The following is a 24214-nucleotide window of genomic DNA, read 5'->3' as shown; positions in this document are numbered from 1 at the left end:
AAACCTGACTGACAGTGTCGGGCAGAAGGCGGGCCCAGATCATCGACAGAAGCGGCTTCTTGTGGCCGCCGCCTCACTAACGACCACGTCTACAACGAAGAATCGCCGTCCGACTTCTGTAAGTGATAGATTGGGTCTCCGCACTCGGTCCCGGAGTGCGTTCTGTCGCGCTATTTAATTATCAACCCGTACCCTTTCGACTCATTTCAACCCATCATCAATAAACATGGCTACTGTCGTCTTACACTTCACCCCTGAGTTTTGTCTTCCGTCATCACCCTGAGCAACCATTCGAGGGCGAAACGTACGACTCCTGGACACAATCATTGTGTGCTGTTCACATTTTACAAAAGAACACGTGTGTGAGTATCGTGGTCCCCCAAAACACGCAAACATCCAAACTGCGCCGTGCATCACCTTAAAGTCGAGGAGATGTCTTCATGAATATATATTGAAAGATGCATTTTTAAATTTCAGAATAAAATTTATATGAACACAGTTATATACTGGCCGATACATCGAGGAAAGAAAGGGTAGAACAAGGCACAAATATTTGTACAAGTATCACTTGTCCCCAACTTGATTCAAATAAAACTGTTTTCTATAAAAAATCTAGGGGGCAACTGCCCTCCCTGACCCCCCGGCTGGCTACGGCACTGGCGGTTGCAAAGACGTGATGACATCATCATTCGAGTCGAAATGGGTCTAAAGTTTTCTTCATGTTTGGGAACAGGTGGAAGTCTGACGGAGCCAGATCAGGAGAATAAACTGGGCGCTGAAGGAGTTCAAAGCCACACTGTTGGGTGGTGGCTATGGCAATGACTGTTTTGTACACTGGCGCATAGTCCCGGTGGAAGAGCATACCTTTTCTCAGTTTTCCACGTCTCTTAGTCTTAATTTAACCCAGTAATTGTCTCAAACGTGCAGCATAATATGCTCCGTTTATTTTCCGGCCTTCTTAAAGATAGACCACCGGGGTTCCGTGACCTATCCAGTTGATGTGACAGTCCTTGCCTTCTTTGGTTTGTTTTGTTTAGTGTTTGTTGTTTAACGCCGCACTCAGCAATATTCCAGCTATATGACGGTGGTCTGTAAATAATCGAGTCTGGACCAGACAATCCAGTGATTGACAACATGAGCATCGATCTACGCAATTGGGATACGATGACATGCATCAACCAAGTCAGCGAGTTGACCACCCGATCCCGTTAGTCGCCTCTTACGACAAACATAGTCGCCTTATACGGCAAGCATGGATTGCTGAAGACCTATTCTACCCCGGATCTTCACGGGCCGCCTTCTTTGGTGATGTCAAATGCTTCCACTGTTTTGATTGTTGTTTGGACTCAGACTGGAAGTGGTCCCTTGGGCACGCCAGAAACCTATGGTTGTGGGTTCGAATCCCGGTTCGCCCCGATTATGTTTCTAGGTTTGTCAGCACCATACTTGTGCTCGTGGGTTTCACCGAAGTGGTAAACGTCTGAGACCTGCATCACTTTGGGCTTTCCTCCCACATTAAGCTGACACGACGCGATATAACTGGAACACTGTTAAAAGCGGCGTTAAACCCAACTCACTCACTCACCCACTCTCCTGGGGAAATGCTTACTGAACTAGCAATATGACGGTCAGCCATTCATCGGTCGGTCATCATCATATCGTGGATTCTCTGGATCACTTCTGGTGTTTCCAACGTCACGTTCATGACATCCAGGACAGGGGTCCTCTCTTGGTTCTCCCTGCCACACTTCATCTCTGCTGCACCCTGTACCATGGCATAGGAAGAGACATCCTTCCCGTCTGTTGTAGGGGAGGCCGGGGACAAATGTAACATTTGCAACTTAAATTAATGCAAATCAACACCAGGAAAACTCTCGTCAAGTTGGTTTCAAGTTAAAATTCAGTATCATGTGAGGTTCCATGTCCCGTCGTTACAGTATTAGTTCGGATGACAGGCGATGCTAGCAAGTGTTACAGTCGTACCCAACCATGGGTCAGTTGTAACGGGTGGATGGATCAAATGTAACACAGAAGGGTCAAATGTAACAAACCGTTTAATATTGAAAATACACTTAAATAGAACGATGAAACGAATTAACTTTGTTTGAACTGGAAACAAATGTACATTCATCTTTCACCATCATCTGCCTGACAGTTCTGACAAGTGAAGAATCCTTGTTTTGATGTACACTCTTCATGAGCCCAATACTTGCATGAAGAACATTGTACCCAATCTTCACCTGGACGACTATTTGAAAACTTGTCACAACAAACCAAGCAAATGTTCATTTCTGAATCAGAATCACTGTCAGAATCGTACTTAACGGGCTTCTTCCTTTGTTTAAACGCCAGACGTTTTAGTTTTGGCTTTGGTTTCTTCTTTTCTTTTGCCTTTAGTTTCTCTTCTATCAAGATCCACTGGACAGGCGTGTCAGGAAGGATTTGGGATTTCTTTCTTTTTCGTCCTCCCTTTTGTTGTTTAGGGGGCTTTGCCTTCGGAAATGGTTTAACAGCTTCTGGCGAGAACTGATTTGGACCTGAACTCCCAGGGATAGGATCATCGGAAGCAGCTGAGGTCCCAGGGACAGGATCATCAGGAACAGCTGAAGTCCCAGGGACAGGATCACTAGGAACAGCTGAAGTCAGACAGATAGGATCATCAGGAACAGCTGTTGTATCAGGGACGGGTTTGTCCAGAGTTCGTTGCATCCCAAAAGCACGCCCATCTGCAATAGGATTAAATCGATCTGTAACGTGGGATGGGGCAAACTCTGCATCTTCAAATATGTCCCTATTGTAAGGCACAATCCCAGTACATCGAAGTCCAGACATAATATTGTTTGGTGTAGCCGCCAAGGCCAATGCTTCACGGACAATCTCAGTACATCGAAATCCAGACCTAATATTGTTTGGTGTAGCCGCCAAGGGCAATGCTTCACGGACAATCTCAGTACATCGAAATCCAGACCTAATATTGTTCGGTGTAGCCGCCAAGGCCAATGCTTCACGGACAATCCCAGTACATCGAAGTCCAGACATAATATTGTTTGGTGTAGCCGCCAAGGCCAATGCTTCACGGACAATCTCAGTACATCGAAATCCAGACCTAATATTGTTTGGTGTAGCCGCCAAGGCCAATGCTTCACGGACAATCTCAGTACATCGAAGTCCAGACATAATATTGTTTGGTGTAGCCGCCAAGGGCAATGCTTCACGGACAATCTCAGTACATCGAAATCCAGACCTAATATTGTTTGGTGTAGCCGCCAAGGCCAATGCTTCACGGACAATCCCAGTACATCGAAGTCCAGACATAATATTGTTTGGTGTAGCCGCCAAGGCCAATGCTTCACGGACAATCTCAGTACATCGAAATCCAGACCTAATATTGTTTGGTGTAGCCGCCAAGGCCAATTCTCACGGACAATCCCAGTACATCGAAGTCCAGACATAATATTGTTTGGTGTAGCCGCCAAGGCCAATGCTTCACGGACAATCTCAGTACATCGAAATCCAGACCTAATATTGTTTGGTGTAGCCGCCAAGGCCAATGCTTCACGGACAATCCCAGTACATCGAAGTCCAGACATAATATTGTTTGGTGTAGCCGCCAAGGCCAATGCTTCACGGACAATCTCAGTACATCGAAATCCAGACCTAATATTGTTTGGTGTAGCCGCCAAGGCCAATGCTTCACGGACAATCTCAGTACATCGAAGTCCAGACATAATATTGTTTGGTGTAGCCGCCAAGGCCAATGCTTCACGGACAATCTCAGTACATCGAAATCCAGACCTAATATTGTTTGGTGTAGCCGCCAAGGCCAATGCTTCACGGACAATCCCAGTACATCGAAGTCCAGACATAATATTGTTTGGTGTAGCCGCCAAGGCCAATGCTTCACGGACAATCTCAGTACATCGAAATCCAGACCTAATATTGTTTGGTGTAGCCGCCAAGGCCAATGCTTCACGGACAATCCCAGTACATCGAAGTCCAGACATAATATTGTTTGGTGTAGCCGCCAAGGCCAATGCTTCACGGACAATCTCAGTACATCGAAGTCCAGACATAATATTGTTTGGTGTAGCCGCCAAGGCCAATGCTTCACGGACAATCCCAGTACATCGAAGTCCAGACATAATATTGTTTGGTGTAGCCGCCAAGGCCAATGCTTCACGGACAATCTCAGTACATCGAAGTCCAGACATAATATTGTTTGGTGTAGCCGCCAAGGCCAATGCTTCACGGACAATCTCAGTACATCGAAGTCCAGACCTAATATTGTTTGGTGTAGCCGCCAAGGCCAATGCTTCACGGACAATCTCAGTACATCGAAATCCAGACCTAATATTGTTTGGTGTAGCCGCCAAGGCCAATGCTTCACGGACAATCCCAGTACATCGAAGTCCAGACCTAATATTGTTTGGTGTAGCCGCCAAGGCTAATGCTTCACGGACAATCCCAGTACATCGAAGTCCAGACCTAATATTGTTTGGTGTAGCCGCCAAGGCCAATGCTTCACGGACAATCCCAGTACATCGAAGTCCAGACCTAATATTGTTTGGTGTAGCCGCCAAGGCCAATGCTTCACGGACAATCTCAGGAATGTTGTAAATGGTCATTGTTTGACCAGGACGGTTTAGCATCCAGGAATCGCAACATCTGCTTGAAGCCTTTTTAAAGGGACCAAAGACGGCTCTGTCAAGCGGCTGCAGTTTATGGGACGTATGCGGCGGAAGTGAAAGAAGTACAATGCCCATTTCTTTGCAGAAATTCCGAGATCGAATGGAACGGTGAGAATCATGGTATGAGAAGAACTGGGTTGTCTTTACTTGGTTTAGCATGGCTGTGAAAGTGCTTTAGAAATTCTACGTAGTCGTCTTCTTGGATCCACCCTGAACCATTCGCAGTTCCCATACATCCAGGCGGTCCATCTCTTATAAAACGTCGTAGGGAGTTTTTTCTCGGGAAGATTAACATGGGAGGTATGCTGTTCCCATTTGCATTAATTGCTACTGTGCATGTGACCAATGTTCCCCTCTCTTGTGATGTCAGAGGGCCGACTTGCTTCTTTCCTTTTTCGGCAATAACGTGATTCGGACGCTGTACGGTTGTAAAACCAGGTTCGTCCATGTTGTAGAAGTTTTGTGGTGGAAAGTGGTAGTTCCAGCATCTTAGCAAGATTGTCAAAGAATTCGCCGACAGTTGCTTTGTTGAACGAAGTAGCTCGTGCCAGACTAGTGGCTTGTGGTTTTCTTATTGCTAGTGTGCTGTTACACTTCATAAATGCTGCGAACCAGTCACTGTCCGCCATTTTGGTCACATTCCAAACGTCTGGACATTTTAATCCATGCGCTACTGCACATTCAAAGGGTAATTTCCTAACATCTTTTAGGGTTAATCCGTAATATATATCTGCTGCGCGCTTCAGGTATTTGACAAGTTCCATTTCGTTTTCGTTCGAAAATACCTTGTTGTGAGGTTTATATCCCATTTCTGGAGGAGGTTGATCTGGTTTACTGAGTTTAATTTTGTTGCAATGGCGCGCCAGAGTAACGTGACGTAGATCGAAGTCACTAGCGACGCTCCCGACTGACTGCCCATAAGAAACAGCCTTCGAAACATCAAATAACTCATCGAAGTTTTTGCCCCGTTCCGTTTTTCTTCTCCTCTCACGAACCATGTCGCTCATGCTCACTAGTAATTTCTGAAATCTTCCACACTAGACTCTATTAAGTGGCAAACATGGACGTCGTCACAGGTTGCAAGTGGTTCGATCTTTTTCAAATAAAGCAGAGCACATTGAAGCACAGATTGAGGTTCCTCTAGATTCTCATACGACGAGACAATGTCCTTCAAAATGTGGGCAGACATCACACCAAAATGGGAGTTATTAGTCACCAGGTTCATTAAAAGGAAAACGATTTCCCATTGCAAGTCATCATCTGGTTCTGACAGAAAAAGTTTCGTTAGAGACAGACAAAGATAACTTGTTTCCAATCTTCGTGAACTCCTAGTTTGCAATCCAATTTCCCTTTCAAACAGCTGCGTCAGAATTGGTCCACCACTGACATTCCAATCCAGGCTATCGACAAGCATACTGTAAAAAATATATGCATAGACGTAAGCATTAAGTACATATAAATGACGGCGGCAATTGTAACATCTAGTAAAACTGCATTGGGCATACTGTCAATGGGGGGGGGGGGGGGGGGAAGGAGAAAATTGGGGGGGGGGGGGGGGGGGGAGAGGAGAAAATTGTTCACGACATTTCGTGAAAAAAATAATTAATTATACTTCAGGTTGATGAAAAAAAAGAAACTGCCTGCCACAAAAATTACTTCGTTAAGATTTAGGCTAACTGTTTTCAATAGAAGAATATCTGGTTTAGTAGCTGTAGCTGAAAACATAGCTAATCTCGATACAAAATCTGTAAAACTTCTTAAGAACTTTTAGTCAATCTGACGGAAAAATAATTGAAAATGACTGAAATATTTTGGCGTTTTGTAAATTGCCTAAGTGAAAATTTAAGTCATTGTACACATTGACTCTAACATATAGACACCATGACGTCAGGTCATAGGCATATTATAGAGATATTATTACACATACACTTTATGTCCCACCGATTTTCTGATACATTAATACATTTTCTAGATAGAATTTATAGCACAATAATTTTATTGTATCTTTAGTTATTTACTTATTGCTGTAATTATTATTATTATTATTATTATTATTATTATTATTATTATTATTCACAAGTTGGCCCATTGTTCTCGTTCGTGGGAACACAAGAATTACTGGGAAGAGTGCTAATGGACTATATAACGTCATCGCTTCATCCTTCAAGAAGAAAAGTAGATTCACTAGGCGAGATGTATAATCTTCATCGTAGCAAGTCGTCAGACCCTTCGAATCACGAATGGCCGATGCGACGTTAAAATTTTAACTCACTCACTCTCTCGAATCAACGAATGACCTTTAGACTGGCCTGATTGTTGTGCTACCACGCGTCAAAACAGAGTTGTCTCCCTTCGCTAGATTGTCCATGTCGCAGAATGCTGCCGTCTGCTGGTTGAGAGTGAGTGAGTCCTATGTGTGTGAATATCACGTGGTAGTGAGTTTCAGATAACGGTAACTTTGCAAGTCAGTGTTTCATTGTTGTTAGGAACGTTCAGGCGTTGTTTCTCGTCCTAGATCACAACTGCAACTTGTCGGTTGTGGAGCACACACGAAGTGACTAGCGGCAGCGGGAGTCTCGGGGTGAGATTATACGACACTTCTACTCCTGTAGCGCCAGGAGAAGAACATTGCTTCAAATACTGGCAAGGTAGCACACAGGTTCGCGCTGCCATACGTATACTGATATGTATTGCCTTTTCTATATTACATAATAATCTATATTTACACAGGGTAGTTATTTACCTCAGTCTTTAAAAATACCGGTGTTGAATCACAATAGATCTATTTAAACAGAAGGTTCTACTCGGCACATACAGTCAAACCTCGTTGAGTCAAATTCGCGGTTGCACCAAACCCTTCTTCCAGTCCTTGTGAATTCCCTCTACATGTACGTGTATCGCCATGTATACTAGGATCTGTCAAAGTGGATGTCTTGAATTCCCTCTACATGTACGTGTATCGCCATGTATACTAGCATCTGTCAAAGTGGATGTCTTGAATTCCCTCTACATGTACATGTATCGCCATGTATACTAGCATCTGTCAAAGTGGATGTCTTGAATTCCCTCTACATGTACATGTATCGCCATGTATACTAGCATCTGTCAAAGTGGATGTCTTGAATTCCCTCTACATGTACATGTATCGCCATGTATACTAGCATCTGTCAAAGTGGATGTCTTGAATTCCCTCTACATGTACATGTATCGCCATATATACTAGCATCTGTCAAAGTGGATGTCTTGAATTCCCTCTACATGTACATGTATCACCATGTATACTAGGATTTGTCAAAGTGGATGTCTTGAATTCCCTCTACATGTACATGTATCGCCATATATACTAGGATCTGTCAAAGTGGATGTCTTGAATTCCCTCTACATGTACATGTATCGCCATGTATACTAGCATCTGTCAAAGTGGATGTCTTGAATTCCCTCTACATGCATGTACGTGTATCGCCATGTATACTAGGATCTGTCAAAGTGGATGTCTTGAATTCCCTCTACATGTACATGTATCGCCATATATACTAGCATCTGTCAAAGTGGATGTCTTGAATTCCCTCTACATGCATGTACGTGTATCGCCATGTATACTAGCATCTGTCAAAGTGGATGTCTTGAATTCCCTCTACATGCATGTACGTGTATCGCCATGTATACTAGGATCTGTCAAAGTGGATGTCTTGAATTCCCTCTACATGTACGTGTATCGCCATGTATACTAGGATCTGTCAAAGTGGATGTCTTGAATTCCCTCTACATGTACATGTATCGCCATATATACTAGGATCTGTCAAAGTGGATGTCTTGAATTCCCTCTACATGCATGTACGTGTATCGCCATGTATACTAGGATCTGTCAAAGTGGATGTCTTGAATTCCCTCTACATGTACATGTATCGCCATGTATACTAGCATCTGTCAAAGTGGATGTCTTGAATTCCCTCTACATGTACGTGTATCGCCATGTATACTAGGATTTGTCAAAGTGGATGTCTTGAATTCCCTCTACATGTACATGTATCGCCATGTATACTAGGATTTGTCAAAGTGGATGTCTTGAATTCCCTCTACATGTACATGTATCGCCATGTATACTAGGATCTGTCAAAGTGGATGTCTTGAATTCCCTCTACATGTACGTGTATCGCCATGTATACTAGGATCTGTCAAAGTGGATGTCTTGAATTCCCTCTACATGTACATGTATCGCCATGTATACTAGGATTTGTCAAAGTGGATGTCTTGAATTCCCTCTACATGCATGTACGTGTATCGCCATGTATACTAGCATCTGTCAAAGTGGATGTCTTGAATTCCCTCTACATGTACGTGTATCGCCATGTATACTAGGATCTGTCAAAGTGGATGTCTTGAATTCCCTCTACATGTACGTGTATCGCCATGTATACTAGCATCTGTCAAAGTGGATGTCTTGAATTCCCTCTACATGTACGTGTATCGCCGTATATACGAGCATCTGTCAAAGTGGATGTCTTGAATTCCCTCTACATGTACGTGTATCGCCATGTATACTAGCATCTGTCAAAGTGGATGTCTTGAATTCCCTCTACATGTACGTGTATCGCCATGTATACTAGGATTTGTCAAAGTGGATGTCTTGAATTCCCTCTACATGTACGTGTATCGCCATGTATACTAGCATCTGTCAAAGTGGATGTCTTGAATTCCCTCTACATGTACGTGTATCGCCATGTATACTAGGATCTGTCAAAGTGGATGTCTTGAATTCCCTCTACATGTACGTGTATCGCCATGTATACTAGGATTTGTCAAAGTGGATGTCTTGAATTCCCTCTACATGTACGTGTATCGCCATGTATACTAGCATCTGTCAAAGTGGATGTCTTGAATTCCCTCTACATGTACGTGTATCACCATGTATACTAGGATCTGTCAAAGTGGATGTCTTGAATTCCCTCTACATGTACATGTATCGCCGTGTATACTAGGATTTGTCAAAGTGGATGTCTTGAATTCCCTCTACATGCATGTACGTGTATCGCCATGTATACTAGCATCTGTCAAAGTGGATGTCTTGAATTCCCTCTACATGTACGTGTATCGCCATGTATACTAGGATCTGTCAAAGTGGATGTCTTGAATTCCCTCTACATGTACATGTATCGCCATGTATACTAGGATCTGTCAAAGTGGATGTCTTGAATTCCCTCTACATGTACGTGTATCGCCATATATACTAGGATCTGTCAAAGTGGATGTCTTGAATTCCCTCTACATGTACGTGTATCGCCATGTATACTAGGATCTGTCAAAGTGGATGTCTTGAATTCCCTCTACATGTACGTGTATCGCCATGTATACTAGCATCTGTCAAAGTGGATGTCTTGAATTCCCTCTACATGTACATGTATCGCCATGTATACTAGCATCTGTCAAAGTGGATGTCTTGAATTCCCTCTACATGTACATGTATCGCCATGTATACTAGGATCTGTCAAAGTGGATGTCTTGAATTCCCTCTACATGTACATGTATCGCCATGTATACTAGGATTTGTCAAAGTGGATGTCTTGAATTCCCTCTACATGCATGTACGTGTATCGCCATGTATACTAGCATCTGTCAAAGTGGATGTCTTGAATTCCCTCTACATGTACGTGTATCGCCATGTATACTAGGATCTGTCAAAGTGGATGTCTTGAATTCCCTCTACATGTACATGTATCGCCATGTATACTAGCATCTGTCAAAGTGGATGTCTTGAATTCCCTCTACATGTACGTGTATCGCCATGTATACTAGGATCTGTCAAAGTGGATGTTTTGAATTCCCTCTACATGTACATGTATCGCCATGTATACTAGGATCTGTCAAAGTGGATGTCTTGAATTCCCTCTACATGTACGTGTATCGCCATATATACTAGGATCTGTCAAAGTGGATGTCTTGAATTCCCTCTACATGCATGTACGTGTATCGCCATGTATACTAGCATCTGTCAAAGTGGATGTCTTGAATTCCCTCTACATGTACGTGTATCGCCATGTATACTAGGATTTGTCAAAGTGGATGTCTTGAATTCACTCTACATGTACGTGTATCGCCATGTATACTAGCATCTGTCAAAGTGGATGTCTTGAATTCCCTCTACATGTACGTGTATCGCCATATATACTAGGATCTGTCAAAGTGGATGTCTTGAATTCCCTCTACATGTACGTGTATCGCCATGTATACTAGGATCTGTCAAAGTGGATGTCTTGAATTCCCTCTACATGTACGTGTATCGCCATGTATACGAGCATCTGTCAAAGTGGATGTCTTGAATTCCCTCTACATGTACGTGTATCACCATGTATACTAGCATCTGTCAAAGTGGATGTCTTGAATTCCCTCTACATGTACGTGTATCGCCATGTATACTAGGATCTGTCAAAGTGGATGTCTTGAATTCCCTCTACATGTACATGTATCGCCATGTATACTAGCATCTGTCAAAGTGGATGTCTTGAATTCCCTCTACATGTACGTGTATCGCCATGTATACTAGGATCTGTCAAAGTGGATGTCTTGAATTCCCTCTACATGTACGTGTATCGCCATGTATACTAGGATCTGTCAAAGTGGATGTCTTGAATTCCCTCTACATGTACGTGTATCGCCATGTATACTAGCATCTGTCAAAGTGGATGTCTTGAATTCCCTCTACATGCATGTACGTGTATCGCCATGTATACTAGCATCTGTCAAAGTGGATGTCTTGAATTCCCTCTACATGTACATGTATCGCCATGTATACTAGCATCTGTCAAAGTGGATGTCTTGAATTCCCTCTACATGTACGTGTATCGCCATGTATACTAGCATCTGTCAAAGTGGATGTCTTGAATTCCCTCTACATGTACGTGTATCGCCATGTATACTAGGATCTGTCAAAGTGGATGTCTTGAATTCCCTCTACATGTACGTGTATCGCCATGTATACTAGGATTTGTCAAAGTGGATGTCTTGAATTCCCTCTACATGTACATGTATCGCCATGTATACTAGCATCTGTCAAAGTGGATGTCTTGAATTCCCTCTACATGTACGTGTATCGCCATGTATACTAGGATCTGTCAAAGTGGATGTCTTGAATTCCCTCTACATGTACGTGTATCGCCATGTATACTAGGATCTGTCAAAGTGGATGTCTTGAATTCCCTCTACATGCATGTACGTGTATCGCCATGTATACTAGCATCTGTCAAAGTGGATGTCTTGAATTCCCTCTACATGTACATGTATCGCCATGTATACTAGCATCTGTCAAAGTGGATGTCTTGAATTCCCTCTACATGTACGTGTATCGCCATGTATACTAGGATCTGTCAAAGTGGATGTCTTGAATTCCCTCTACATGTACGTGTATCGCCATGTATACTAGGATCTGTCAAAGTGGATGTCTTGAATTCCCTCTACATGTACATGTATCGCCATGTATACTAGCATCTGTCAAAGTGGATGTCTTGAATTCCCTCTACATGTACGTGTATCGCCATGTATACTAGCATCTGTCAAAGTGGATGTCTTGAATTCCCTCTACATGTACGTGTATCACCATGTATACTAGGATCTGTCAAAGTGGATGTCTTGAATTCCCTCTACATGTACGTGTATCGCCATGTATACTAGGATTTGTCAAAGTGGATGTCTTGAATTCCCTCTACATGTACATGTATCGCCATGTATACTAGCATCTGTCAAAGTGGATGTCTTGAATTCCCTCTACATGTACGTGTATCGCCATGTATACTAGCATCTGTCAAAGTGGATGTCTTGAATTCCCTCTACATGTACATGTATCGCCATGTTTACTAGGATTTGTCAAAGTGGATGTCTTGAATTCCCTCTACATGCATGTACATGTATCGCCATATATACTAGCATCTGTCAAAGTGGATGTCTTGAATTCCCTCTACATGTACGTGTATCGCCATGTATACTAGGATTTGTCAAAGTGGATGTCTTGAATTCCCTCTACATGTACGTGTATCGCCATATATACTAGGATCTGTCAAAGTGGATGTCTTGAATTCCCTCTACATGTACGTGTATCGCCATGTATACTAGCATCTGTCAAAGTGGATGTCTTGAATTCCCTCTACATGTACATGTATCGCCATGTATACTAGCATCTGTCAAAGTGGATGTCTTGAATTCCCTCTACATGTACATGTATCGCCATGTATACTAGCATCTGTCAAAGTGGATGTCTTGAATTCCCTCTACATGTACGTGTATCGCCATGTATACTAGCACCTGTCAAAGTGGATGTCTTGAATTCCCTCTACATGTACGTGTATCGCCATGTATACTAGCATCTGTCAAAGTGGATGTCTTGAATTCCCTCTACATGTACGTGTATCGCCATGTATACTAGGATCTGTCAAAGTGGATGTCTTGAATTCCCTCTACATGTACATGTATCGCCATGTATACTAGCATCTGTCAAAGTGGATGTCTTGAATTCCCTCTACATGTACGTGTATCGCCATGTATACTAGCATCTGTCAAAGTGGATGTCTTGAATTCCCTCTACATGTACATGTATCGCCATGTTTACTAGGATTTGTCAAAGTGGATGTCTTGAATTCCCTCTACATGCATGTACATGTATCGCCATATATACTAGCATCTGTCAAAGTGGATGTCTTGAATTCCCTCTACATGTACGTGTATCGCCATGTATACTAGGATTTGTCAAAGTGGATGTCTTGAATTCCCTCTACATGTACGTGTATCGCCATATATACTAGGATCTGTCAAAGTGGATGTCTTGAATTCCCTCTACATGTACGTGTATCGCCATGTATACTAGCATCTGTCAAAGTGGATGTCTTGAATTCCCTCTACATGTACATGTATCGCCATGTATACTAGCATCTGTCAAAGTGGATGTCTTGAATTCCCTCTACATGTACATGTATCGCCATGTATACTAGCATCTGTCAAAGTGGATGTCTTGAATTCCCTCTACATGTACGTGTATCGCCATGTATACTAGCACCTGTCAAAGTGGATGTCTTGAATTCCCTCTACATGTACGTGTATCGCCATGTATACTAGCATCTGTCAAAGTGGATGTCTTGAATTCCCTCTACATGTACGTGTATCGCCATGTATACTAGGATCTGTCAAAGTGGATGTCTTGAATTCCCTCTACATGTACATGTATCGCCATGTATACTAGCATCTGTCAAAGTGGATGTCTTGAATTCCCTCTACATGTACGTGTATCGCCATGTATACTAGCATCTGTCAAAGTGGATGTCTTGAATTCCCTCTACATGTACGTGTATCGCCATGTATACTAGCATCTGTCAAAGTGGATGTCTTGAATTCCCTCTACATGTACGTGTATCGCCATGTGTACTAGGATTTGTCAAAGTGGATGTCTTGAATTCCCTCTACATGTACATGTATCGCCATGTATACTAGCATCTGTCAAAGTGGATGTCTTGAATTCCCTCTACATGTACGTGTATCGCCATGTATACTAGCATCTGTCAAAGTGGATGTCTTGAATTCCCTCTACATGTACATGTATCGCCATGTATACTAGGATCTGTCAAAGTGGATGTCTTGAATTCCCTCTACATGTACGTGTATCGCCATGTATACTAGGATCTGTCAAAGTGGATGTCTTGAATTCCCTCTACATGTATGTGTATCGCCATGTATACTAGCATCTGTCAAAGTGGATGTCTTGAATTCCCTCTACATGTACGTGTATCGCCATGTATACTAGCATCTGTCAAAGTGGATGTCTTGAATTCCCTCTACATGTACGTGTATCGCCATGTATACTAGGATCTGTCAAAGTGGATGTCTTGAATTCCCTCTACATGTACATGTATCGCCATGTATACTAGGATCTGTCAAAGTGGATGTCTTGAATTCCCTCTACATGTACGTGTATCGCCATGTATACTAGGATCTGTCAAAGTGGATGTCTTGAATTCCCTCTACATGCATGTACGTGTATCGCCATGTATACTAGCATCTGTCAAAGTGGATGTCTTGAATTCCCTCTACATGTACGTGTATCGCCATGTATACTAGGATTTGTCAAAGTGGATGTCTTGAATTCCCTCTACATGCATGTACATGTATCGCCATATATACTAGCATCTGTCAAAGTGGATGTCTTGAATTCCCTCTACATGTACGTGTATCGCCATGTATACTAGGATTTGTCAAAGTGGATGTCTTGAATTCCCTCTACATGTACGTGTATCGCCATATATACTAGGATCTGTCAAAGTGGATGTCTTGAATTCCCTCTACATGTACGTGTATCGCCATGTATACTAGCATCTGTCAAAGTGGATGTCTTGAATTCCCTCTACATGTACGTGTATCGCCATGTATACTAGCATCTGTCAAAGTGGATGTCTTGAATTCCCTCTACATGTACGTGTATCGCCATGTATACTAGCATCTGTCAAAGTGGATGTCTTGAATTCCCTCTATATGTACGTGTATCGCCATGTATACTAGGATTTGTCAAAGTGGATGTCTTGAATTCCCTCTACATGCATGTACATGTATCGCCATATATACTAGCATCTGTCAAAGTGGATGTCTTGAATTCCCTCTACATGTACGTGTATCGCCATGTATACTAGGATTTGTCAAAGTGGATGTCTTGAATTCCCTCTACATGTACGTGTATCGCCATATATACTAGGATCTGTCAAAGTGGATGTCTTGAATTCCCTCTACATGTACGTGTATCGCCATGTATACTAGCATCTGTCAAAGTGGATGTCTTGAATTCCCTCTACATGTACGTGTATCGCCATGTATACTAGCATCTGTCAAAGTGGATGTCTTGAATTCCCTCTACATGTACGTGTATCGCCATGTATACTAGGATCTGTCAAAGTGGATGTCTTGAATTCCCTCTACATGTACGTGTATCGCCATGTATACTAGGATTTGTCAAAGTGGATGTCTTGAATTCCCTCTACATGTACATGTATCGCCATGTATACTAGCATCTGTCAAAGTGGATGTCTTGAATTCCCTCTACATGTACGTGTATCGCCATGTATACTAGCATCTGTCAAAGTGGATGTCTTGAATTCCCTCTACATGTACATGTATCGCCATGTTTACTAGGATTTGTCAAAGTGGATGTCTTGAATTCCCTCTACATGCATGTACATGTATCGCCATATATACTAGCATCTGTCAAAGTGGATGTCTTGAATTCCCTCTACATGTACGTGTATCGCCATGTATACTAGGATTTGTCAAAGTGGATGTCTTGAATTCCCTCTACATGTACGTGTATCGCCATATATACTAGGATCTGTCAAAGTGGATGTCTTGAATTCCCTCTACATGTACGTGTATCGCCATGTATACTAGCATCTGTCAAAGTGGATGTCTTGAATTCCCTCTACATGTACATGTATCGCCATGTATACTAGCATCTGTCAAAGTGGATGTCTTGAATTCCCTCTACATGTACATGTATCGCCATGTATACTAGCATCTGTCAAAGTGGATGTCTTGAATTCCCTCTACATGTACGTGTATCGCCATGTATACTAGCACCTGTCAAAGTGGATGTCTTGAATTCCCTCTACATGTACGTGTATCGCCATGTATACTAGCATCTGTCAAAGTGGATGTCTTGAATTCCCTCTACATGTACGTGTATCGCCATGTATACTAGGATCTGTCAAAGTGGATGTCTTGAATTCCCTCTACATGTACATGTATCGCCATGTATACTAGCATCTGTCAAAGTGGATGTCTTGAATTCCCTCTACATGTACGTGTATCGCCATGTATACTAGCATCTGTCAAAGTGTATGTCTTGAATTCCCTCTACATGTACGTGTATCGCCATGTATACTAGCATCTGTCAAAGTGGATGTCTTGAATTCCCTCTACATGTACGTGTATCGCCATGTATACTAGGATTTGTCAAAGTGGATGTCTTGAATTCCCTCTACATGTACATGTATCGCCATGTATACTAGCATCTGTCAAAGTGGATGTCTTGAATTCCCTCTACATGTACGTGTATCGCCATGTATACTAGCATCTGTCAAAGTGGATGTCTTGAATTCCCTCTACATGTACATGTATCGCCATGTATACTAGGATCTGTCAAAGTGGATGTCTTGAATTCCCTCTACATGTATGTGTATCGCCATGTATACTAGCATCTGTCAAAGTGGATGTCTTGAATTCCCTCTACATGTACGTGTATCGCCATGTATACTAGCATCTGTCAAAGTGGATGTCTTGAATTCCCTCTACATGTACGTGTATCGCCATGTATACTAGGATCTGTCAAAGTGGATGTCTTGAATTCCCTCTACATGTACATGTATCGCCATGTATACTAGGATCTGTCAAAGTGGATGTCTTGAATTCCCTCTACATGTACGTGTATCGCCATGTATACTAGGATCTGTCAAAGTGGATGTCTTGAATTCCCTCTACATGCATGTACGTGTATCGCCATGTATACTAGCATCTGTCAAAGTGGATGTCTTGAATTCCCTCTACATGTACGTGTATCGCCATGTATACTAGGATTTGTCAAAGTGGATGTCTTGAATTCCCTCTACATGCATGTACATGTATCGCCATATATACTAGCATCTGTCAAAGTGGATGTCTTGAATTCCCTCTACATGTACGTGTATCGCCATGTATACTAGGATTTGTCAAAGTGGATGTCTTGAATTCCCTCTACATGTACGTGTATCGCCATATATACTAGGATCTGTCAAAGTGGATGTCTTGAATTCCCTCTACATGTACGTGTATCGCCATGTATACTAGCATCTGTCAAAGTGGATGTCTTGAATTCCCTCTACATGTACGTGTATCGCCATGTATACTAGCATCTGTCAAAGTGGATGTCTTGAATTCCCTCTACATGTACGTGTATCGCCATGTATACTAGCATCTGTCAAAGTGGATGTCTTGAATTCCCTCTATATGTACGTGTATCGCCATGTATACTAGGATTTGTCAAAGTGGATGTCTTGAATTCCCTCTACATGCATGTACATGTATCGCCATATATACTAGCATCTGTCAAAGTGGATGTCTTGAATTCCCTCTACATGTACGTGTATCGCCATGTATACTAGGATTTGTCAAAGTGGATGTCTTGAATTCCCTCTACATGTACGTGTATCGCCATATATACTAGGATCTGTCAAAGTGGATGTCTTGAATTCCCTCTACATGTACGTGTATCGCCATGTATACTAGCATCTGTCAAAGTGGATGTCTTGAATTCCCTCTACATGTACGTGTATCGCCATGTATACTAGCATCTGTCAAAGTGGATGTCTTGAATTCCCTCTACATGTACGTGTATCGCCATGTATACTAGGATCTGTCAAAGTGGATGTCTTGAATTCCCTCTACATGTACGTGTATCGCCATATATACTAGGATCTGTCAAAGTGGATGTCTTGAATTCCCTCTACATGTACGTGTATCGCCATGTATACTAGGATCTGTCAAAGTGGATGTCTTGAATTCCCTCTACATGCATGTACGTGTATCGCCATGTATACTAGCATCTGTCAAAGTGGATGTCTTGAATTCCCTCTACATGTACGTGTATCGCCATGTATACTAGGATCTGTCAAAGTGGATATCTTGAATTCCCTCTACATGCATGTACGTGTATCGCCATGTATACTAGCATCTGTCAAAGTGGATGTCTTGAATTCCCTCTACATGTACATGTATCGCCATGTATACTAGGATTTGTCAAAGTGGATGTCTTGAATTCCCTCTACATGTACGTGTATCGCCATGTATACTAGCATCTGTCAAAGTGGATGTCTTGAATTCCCTCTACATGTACGTGTATCGCCATGTATACTAGGATCTGTCAAAGTGGATGTCTTGAATTCCCTCTACATGTACATGTATCGCCATGTATACTAGCATCTGTCAAAGTGGATGTCTTGAATTCCCTCTACATGCATGTACGTGTATCGCCATGTATACTAGCATCTGTCAAAGTGGATGTCTTGAATTCCCTCTACATGTACGTGTATCGCCATGTATACTAGGATCTGTCAAAGTGGATGTCTTGAATTCCCTCTACATGTACGTGTATCGCCATGTATACTAGCATCTGTCAAAGTGGATGTCTTGAATTCCCTCTACATGTACGTGTATCGCCATGTATACTAGCATCTGTCAAAGTGGATGTCTTGAATTCCCTCTACATGTACATGTATCGCCATGTATATTAGCATCTGTCAAAGTGGATGTCTTGAATTCCCTCTACATGTACGTGTATCGCCATGTATACTAGCATCTGTCAAAGTGGAGGTCTTGAATTCCCTCTACATGTACATGTATCGCCATATATACTAGGATCTGTCAAAGTGGATGTCTTGAATTCCCTCTACATGTACGTGTATCGCCATGTATACTAGGATTTGTCAAAGTGGATGTCTTGAATTCCCTCTACATGTACGTGTATCGCCATGTATACTAGCATCTGGCAAAGTGGATGTCTTGAATTCCCTCTACATGTACGTGTATCGCCATGTATACTAGGATCTGTCAAAGTGGATGTCATGAATTCCCTCTACATGTACATGTATCGCCATGTATACTAGGATCTGTCAAAGTGGATGTCTTGAATTCCCTCTACATGCATGTATATGTATCGCCATATATACTAGCATCTGTCAAAGTGGATGTCTTGAATTCCCTCTACATGTACGTGTATCGCCATGTATACTAGGATTTGTCAAAGTGGATGTCTTGAATTCCCTCTACATGTACGTGTATCGCCATGTATACTAGCATCTGTCAAAGTGGATGTCTTGAATTCCCTCTACATGTACGTGTATCGCCATGTATACTAGGATTTGTCAAAGTGGATGTCTTGAATTCCCTCTACATGTACGTGTATCGCCATGTATACTAGCATCTGTCAAAGTGGATGTCTTGAATTCCCTCTACATGTACGTGTATCGCCATGTATACTAGCATCTGTCAAAGTGGATGTCTTGAATTCCCTCTACATGTACGTGTATCGCCATGTATACTAGGATCTGTCAAAGTGGATGTCTTGAATTCCCTCTACATGTACGTGTATCGCCATATATACTAGGATCTGTCAAAGTGGATGTCTTGAATTCCCTCTACATGCATGTACGTGTATCGCCATGTATACTAGCATCTGTCAAAGTGTATGTCTTGAATTCCCTCTACATGTACGTGTATCGCCATGTATACTAGGATCTGTCAAAGTGGATGTCTTGAATTCCCTCTACATGTACGTGTATCGCCATATATACTAGGATCTGTCAAAGTGGATGTCTTGAATTCCCTCTACATGCATGTACGTGTATCGCCATGTATACTAGCATCTGTCAAAGTGGAGGTCTTGAATTCCCTCTACATGTACGTGTATCGCCATGTATACTAGCATCTGTCAAAGTGGATGTCTTGAATTCCCTCTACATGTACGTGTATCGCCATGTATACTAGGATCTGTCAAAGTGGATGTCTTGAATTCCCTCTACATGTACGTGTATCGCCATGTATACTAGGATTTGTCAAAGTGGATGTCTTGAATTCCCTCTACATGTACGTGTATCGCCATGTATACTAGCATCTGTCAAAGTGGATGTCTTGAATTCCCTCTACATGTACGTGTATCGCCATGTATACTAGCATCTGTCAAAGTGGATGTCTTGAATTCCCTCTACATGTACGTGTATCGCCATGTATACTAGCATCTGTCAAAGTGGATGTCTTGAATTCCCTCTACATGTACGTGTATCGCCATATATACTAGGATCTGTCAAAGTGGATGTCTTGAATTCCCTCTACATGCATGTACGTGTATCGCCATGTATACTAGCATCTGTCAAAGTGTATGTCTTGAATTCCCTCTACATGTACGTGTATCGCCATGTATACTAGGATCTGTCAAAGTGGATGTCTTGAATTCCCTCTACATGTACGTGTATCGCCATATATACTAGGATCTGTCAAAGTGGATGTCTTGAATTCCCTCTACATGCATGTACGTGTATCGCCATGTATACTAGCATCTGTCAAAGTGGATGTCTTGAATTCCCTCTACATGTACGTGTATCGCCATGTATACTAGCATCTGTCAAAGTGGATGTCTTGAATTCCCTCTACATGTACGTGTATCGCCATGTATACTAGGATCTGTCAAAGTGGATGTCTTGAATTCCCTCTACATGTACGTGTATCGCCATATATACTAGCATTTGTCAAAGTGGATGTCTTGAATTCCCTCTACATGTACGTGTATCGCCATGTATACTAGGATCTGTCAAAGTGGATGTCTTGAATTCCCTCTACATGTACGTGTATCGCCATGTATACTAGCATCTGTCAAAGTGGATGTCTTGAATTCCCTCTACATGTACGTGTATCGCCATGTATACTAGCATCTGTCAAAGTGGATGTCTTGAATTCCCTCTACATGTACATGTATCGCCATGTATATTAGCATCTGTCAAAGTGGATGTCTTGAATTCCCTCTACATGTACGTGTATCGCCATGTATACTAGCATCTGTCAAAGTGGAGGTCTTGAATTCCCTCTACATGTACATGTATCGCCATATATACTAGGATCTGTCAAAGTGGATGTCTTGAATTCCCTCTACATGTACGTGTATCGCCATGTATACTAGGATTTGTCAAAGTGGATGTCTTGAATTCCCTCTACATGTACGTGTATCGCCATGTATACTAGCATCTGTCAAAGTGGATGTCTTGAATTCCCTCTACATGTACGTGTATCGCCATGTATACTAGGATCTGTCAAAGTGGATGTCTTGAATTCCCTCTACATGTACGTGTATCGCCATATATACTAGGATCTGTCAAAGTGGATGTCTTGAATTCCCTCTACATGTACGTGTATCGCCATGTATACTAGGATCTGTCAAAGTGGATGTCTTGAATTCCCTCTACATGCATGTACGTGTATCGCCATGTATACTAGCATCTGTCAAAGTGGATGTCTTGAATTCCCTCTACATGTACGTGTATCGCCATGTATACTAGGATCTGTCAAAGTGGATATCTTGAATTCCCTCTACATGCATGTACGTGTATCGCCATGTATACTAGCATCTGTCAAAGTGGATGTCTTGAATTCCCTCTACATGTACATGTATCGCCATGTATACTAGGATTTGTCAAAGTGGATGTCTTGAATTCCCTCTACATGTACGTGTATCGCCATGTATACTAGCATCTGTCAAAGTGGATGTCTTGAATTCCCTCTACATGTACGTGTATCGCCATGTATACTAGGATCTGTCAAAGTGGATGTCTTGAATTCCCTCTACATGTACATGTATCGCCATGTATACTAGCATCTGTCAAAGTGGATGTCTTGAATTCCCTCTACATGCATGTACGTGTATCGCCATGTATACTAGCATCTGTCAAAGTGGATGTCTTGAATTCCCTCTACATGTACGTGTATCGCCATGTATACTAGGATCTGTCAAAGTGGATGTCTTGAATTCCCTCTACATGTACGTGTATCGCCATGTATACTAGCATCTGTCAAAGTGGATGTCTTGAATTCCCTCTACATGTACGTGTATCGCCATGTATACTAGCATCTGTCAAAGTGGATGTCTTGAATTCCCTCTACATGTACATGTATCGCCATGTATATTAGCATCTGTCAAAGTGGATGTCTTGAATTCCCTCTACATGTACGTGTATCGCCATGTATACTAGCATCTGTCAAAGTGGAGGTCTTGAATTCCCTCTACATGTACATGTATCGCCATATATACTAGGATCTGTCAAAGTGGATGTCTTGAATTCCCTCTACATGTACGTGTATCGCCATGTATACTAGGATTTGTCAAAGTGGATGTCTTGAATTCCCTCTACATGTACGTGTATCGCCATGTATACTAGCATCTGGCAAAGTGGATGTCTTGAATTCCCTCTACATGTACGTGTATCGCCATGTATACTAGGATCTGTCAAAGTGGATGTCATGAATTCCCTCTACATGTACATGTATCGCCATGTATACTAGGATCTGTCAAAGTGGATGTCTTGAATTCCCTCTACATGCATGTACATGTATCGCCATATATACTAGCATCTGTCAAAGTGGATGTCTTGAATTCCCTCTACATGTACGTGTATCGCCATGTATACTAGGATTTGTCAAAGTGGATGTCTTGAATTCCCTCTACATGTACGTGTATCGCCATGTATACTAGCATCTGTCAAAGTGGATGTCTTGAATTCCCTCTACATGTACGTGTATCGCCATGTATACTAGGATTTGTCAAAGTGGATGTCTTGAATTCCCTCTACATGTACGTGTATCGCCATGTATACTAGCATCTGTCAAAGTGGATGTCTTGAATTCCCTCTACATGTACGTGTATCGCCATGTATACTAGCATCTGTCAAAGTGGATGTCTTGAATTCCCTCTACATGTACGTGTATCGCCATGTATACTAGCATCTGTCAAAGTGGATGTCTTGAATTCCCTCTACATGTACGTGTATCGCCATATATACTAGGATCTGTCAAAGTGGATGTCTTGAATTCCCTCTACATGCATGTACGTGTATCGCCATGTATACTAGCATCTGTCAAAGTGTATGTCTTGAATTCCCTCTACATGTACGTGTATCGCCATGTATACTAGGATCTGTCAAAGTGGATGTCTTGAATTCCCTCTACATGTACGTGTATCGCCATATATACTAGGATCTGTCAAAGTGGATGTCTTGAATTCCCTCTACATGCATGTACGTGTATCGCCATGTATACTAGCATCTGTCAAAGTGGATGTCTTGAATTCCCTCTACATGTACGTGTATCGCCATGTATACTAGCATCTGTCAAAGTGGATGTCTTGAATTCCCTCTACATGTACGTGTATCGCCATGTATACTAGGATCTGTCAAAGTGGATGTCTTGAATTCCCTCTACATGTACGTGTATCGCCATATATACTAGCATTTGTCAAAGTGGATGTCTTGAATTCCCTCTACATGTACGTGTATCGCCATGTATACTAGGATCTGTCAAAGTGGATGTCTTGAATTCCCTCTACATGTACGTGTATCGCCATGTATACTAGCATCTGTCAAAGTGGATGTCTTGAATTCCCTCTACATGTACGTGTATCGCCATGTATACTAGCATCTGTCAAAGTGGATGTCTTGAATTCCCTCTACATGTACATGTATCGCCATGTATATTAGCATCTGTCAAAGTGGATGTCTTGAATTCCCTCTACATGTACGTGTATCGCCATGTATACTAGCATCTGTCAAAGTGGAGGTCTTGAATTCCCTCTACATGTACATGTATCGCCATATATACTAGGATCTGTCAAAGTGGATGTCTTGAATTCCCTCTACATGTACGTGTATCGCCATGTATACTAGGATTTGTCAAAGTGGATGTCTTGAATTCCCTCTACATGTACGTGTATCGCC

At 42.1% G+C, this 24214-nt stretch overlaps 1 protein-coding gene across 3 annotated transcripts in view; it reads left to right on the top strand.

Annotated features, from left to right (window-relative positions):
- Window positions 1-7025: 7025 nt before the first annotated feature.
- Window positions 7026-24214, top strand: part of LOC124140615 (acyl-coenzyme A thioesterase 1-like) — a 32463-nt gene continuing 15274 nt past the window's right edge. The window contains exon 1 of one of the 3 annotated variants that reach the window (XM_046508264.2): window positions 7026-7087. In XM_046508264.2, the coding sequence (XP_046364220.2) occupies window position 7087 (1 nt within the window). In that variant the 5' untranslated portion in view covers window positions 7026-7086. Of the gene's footprint in view, window positions 7092-7120; window positions 7270-24214 lie in introns of those variants that run through there. The other 2 variants (XM_046508263.2, XM_046508265.2) reach the window with 2 other exon arrangements.

Source organism: Haliotis rufescens, unplaced genomic scaffold, assembly GCF_023055435.1.
Source record: "Haliotis rufescens isolate VD_foot unplaced genomic scaffold, xgHalRufe1.0.p SCAF_51, whole genome shotgun sequence".
NCBI classification, from domain to species: domain Eukaryota; kingdom Metazoa; phylum Mollusca; class Gastropoda; order Lepetellida; family Haliotidae; genus Haliotis; species Haliotis rufescens.
This window is presented reverse-complemented; position numbering and strand designations above follow the sequence as displayed.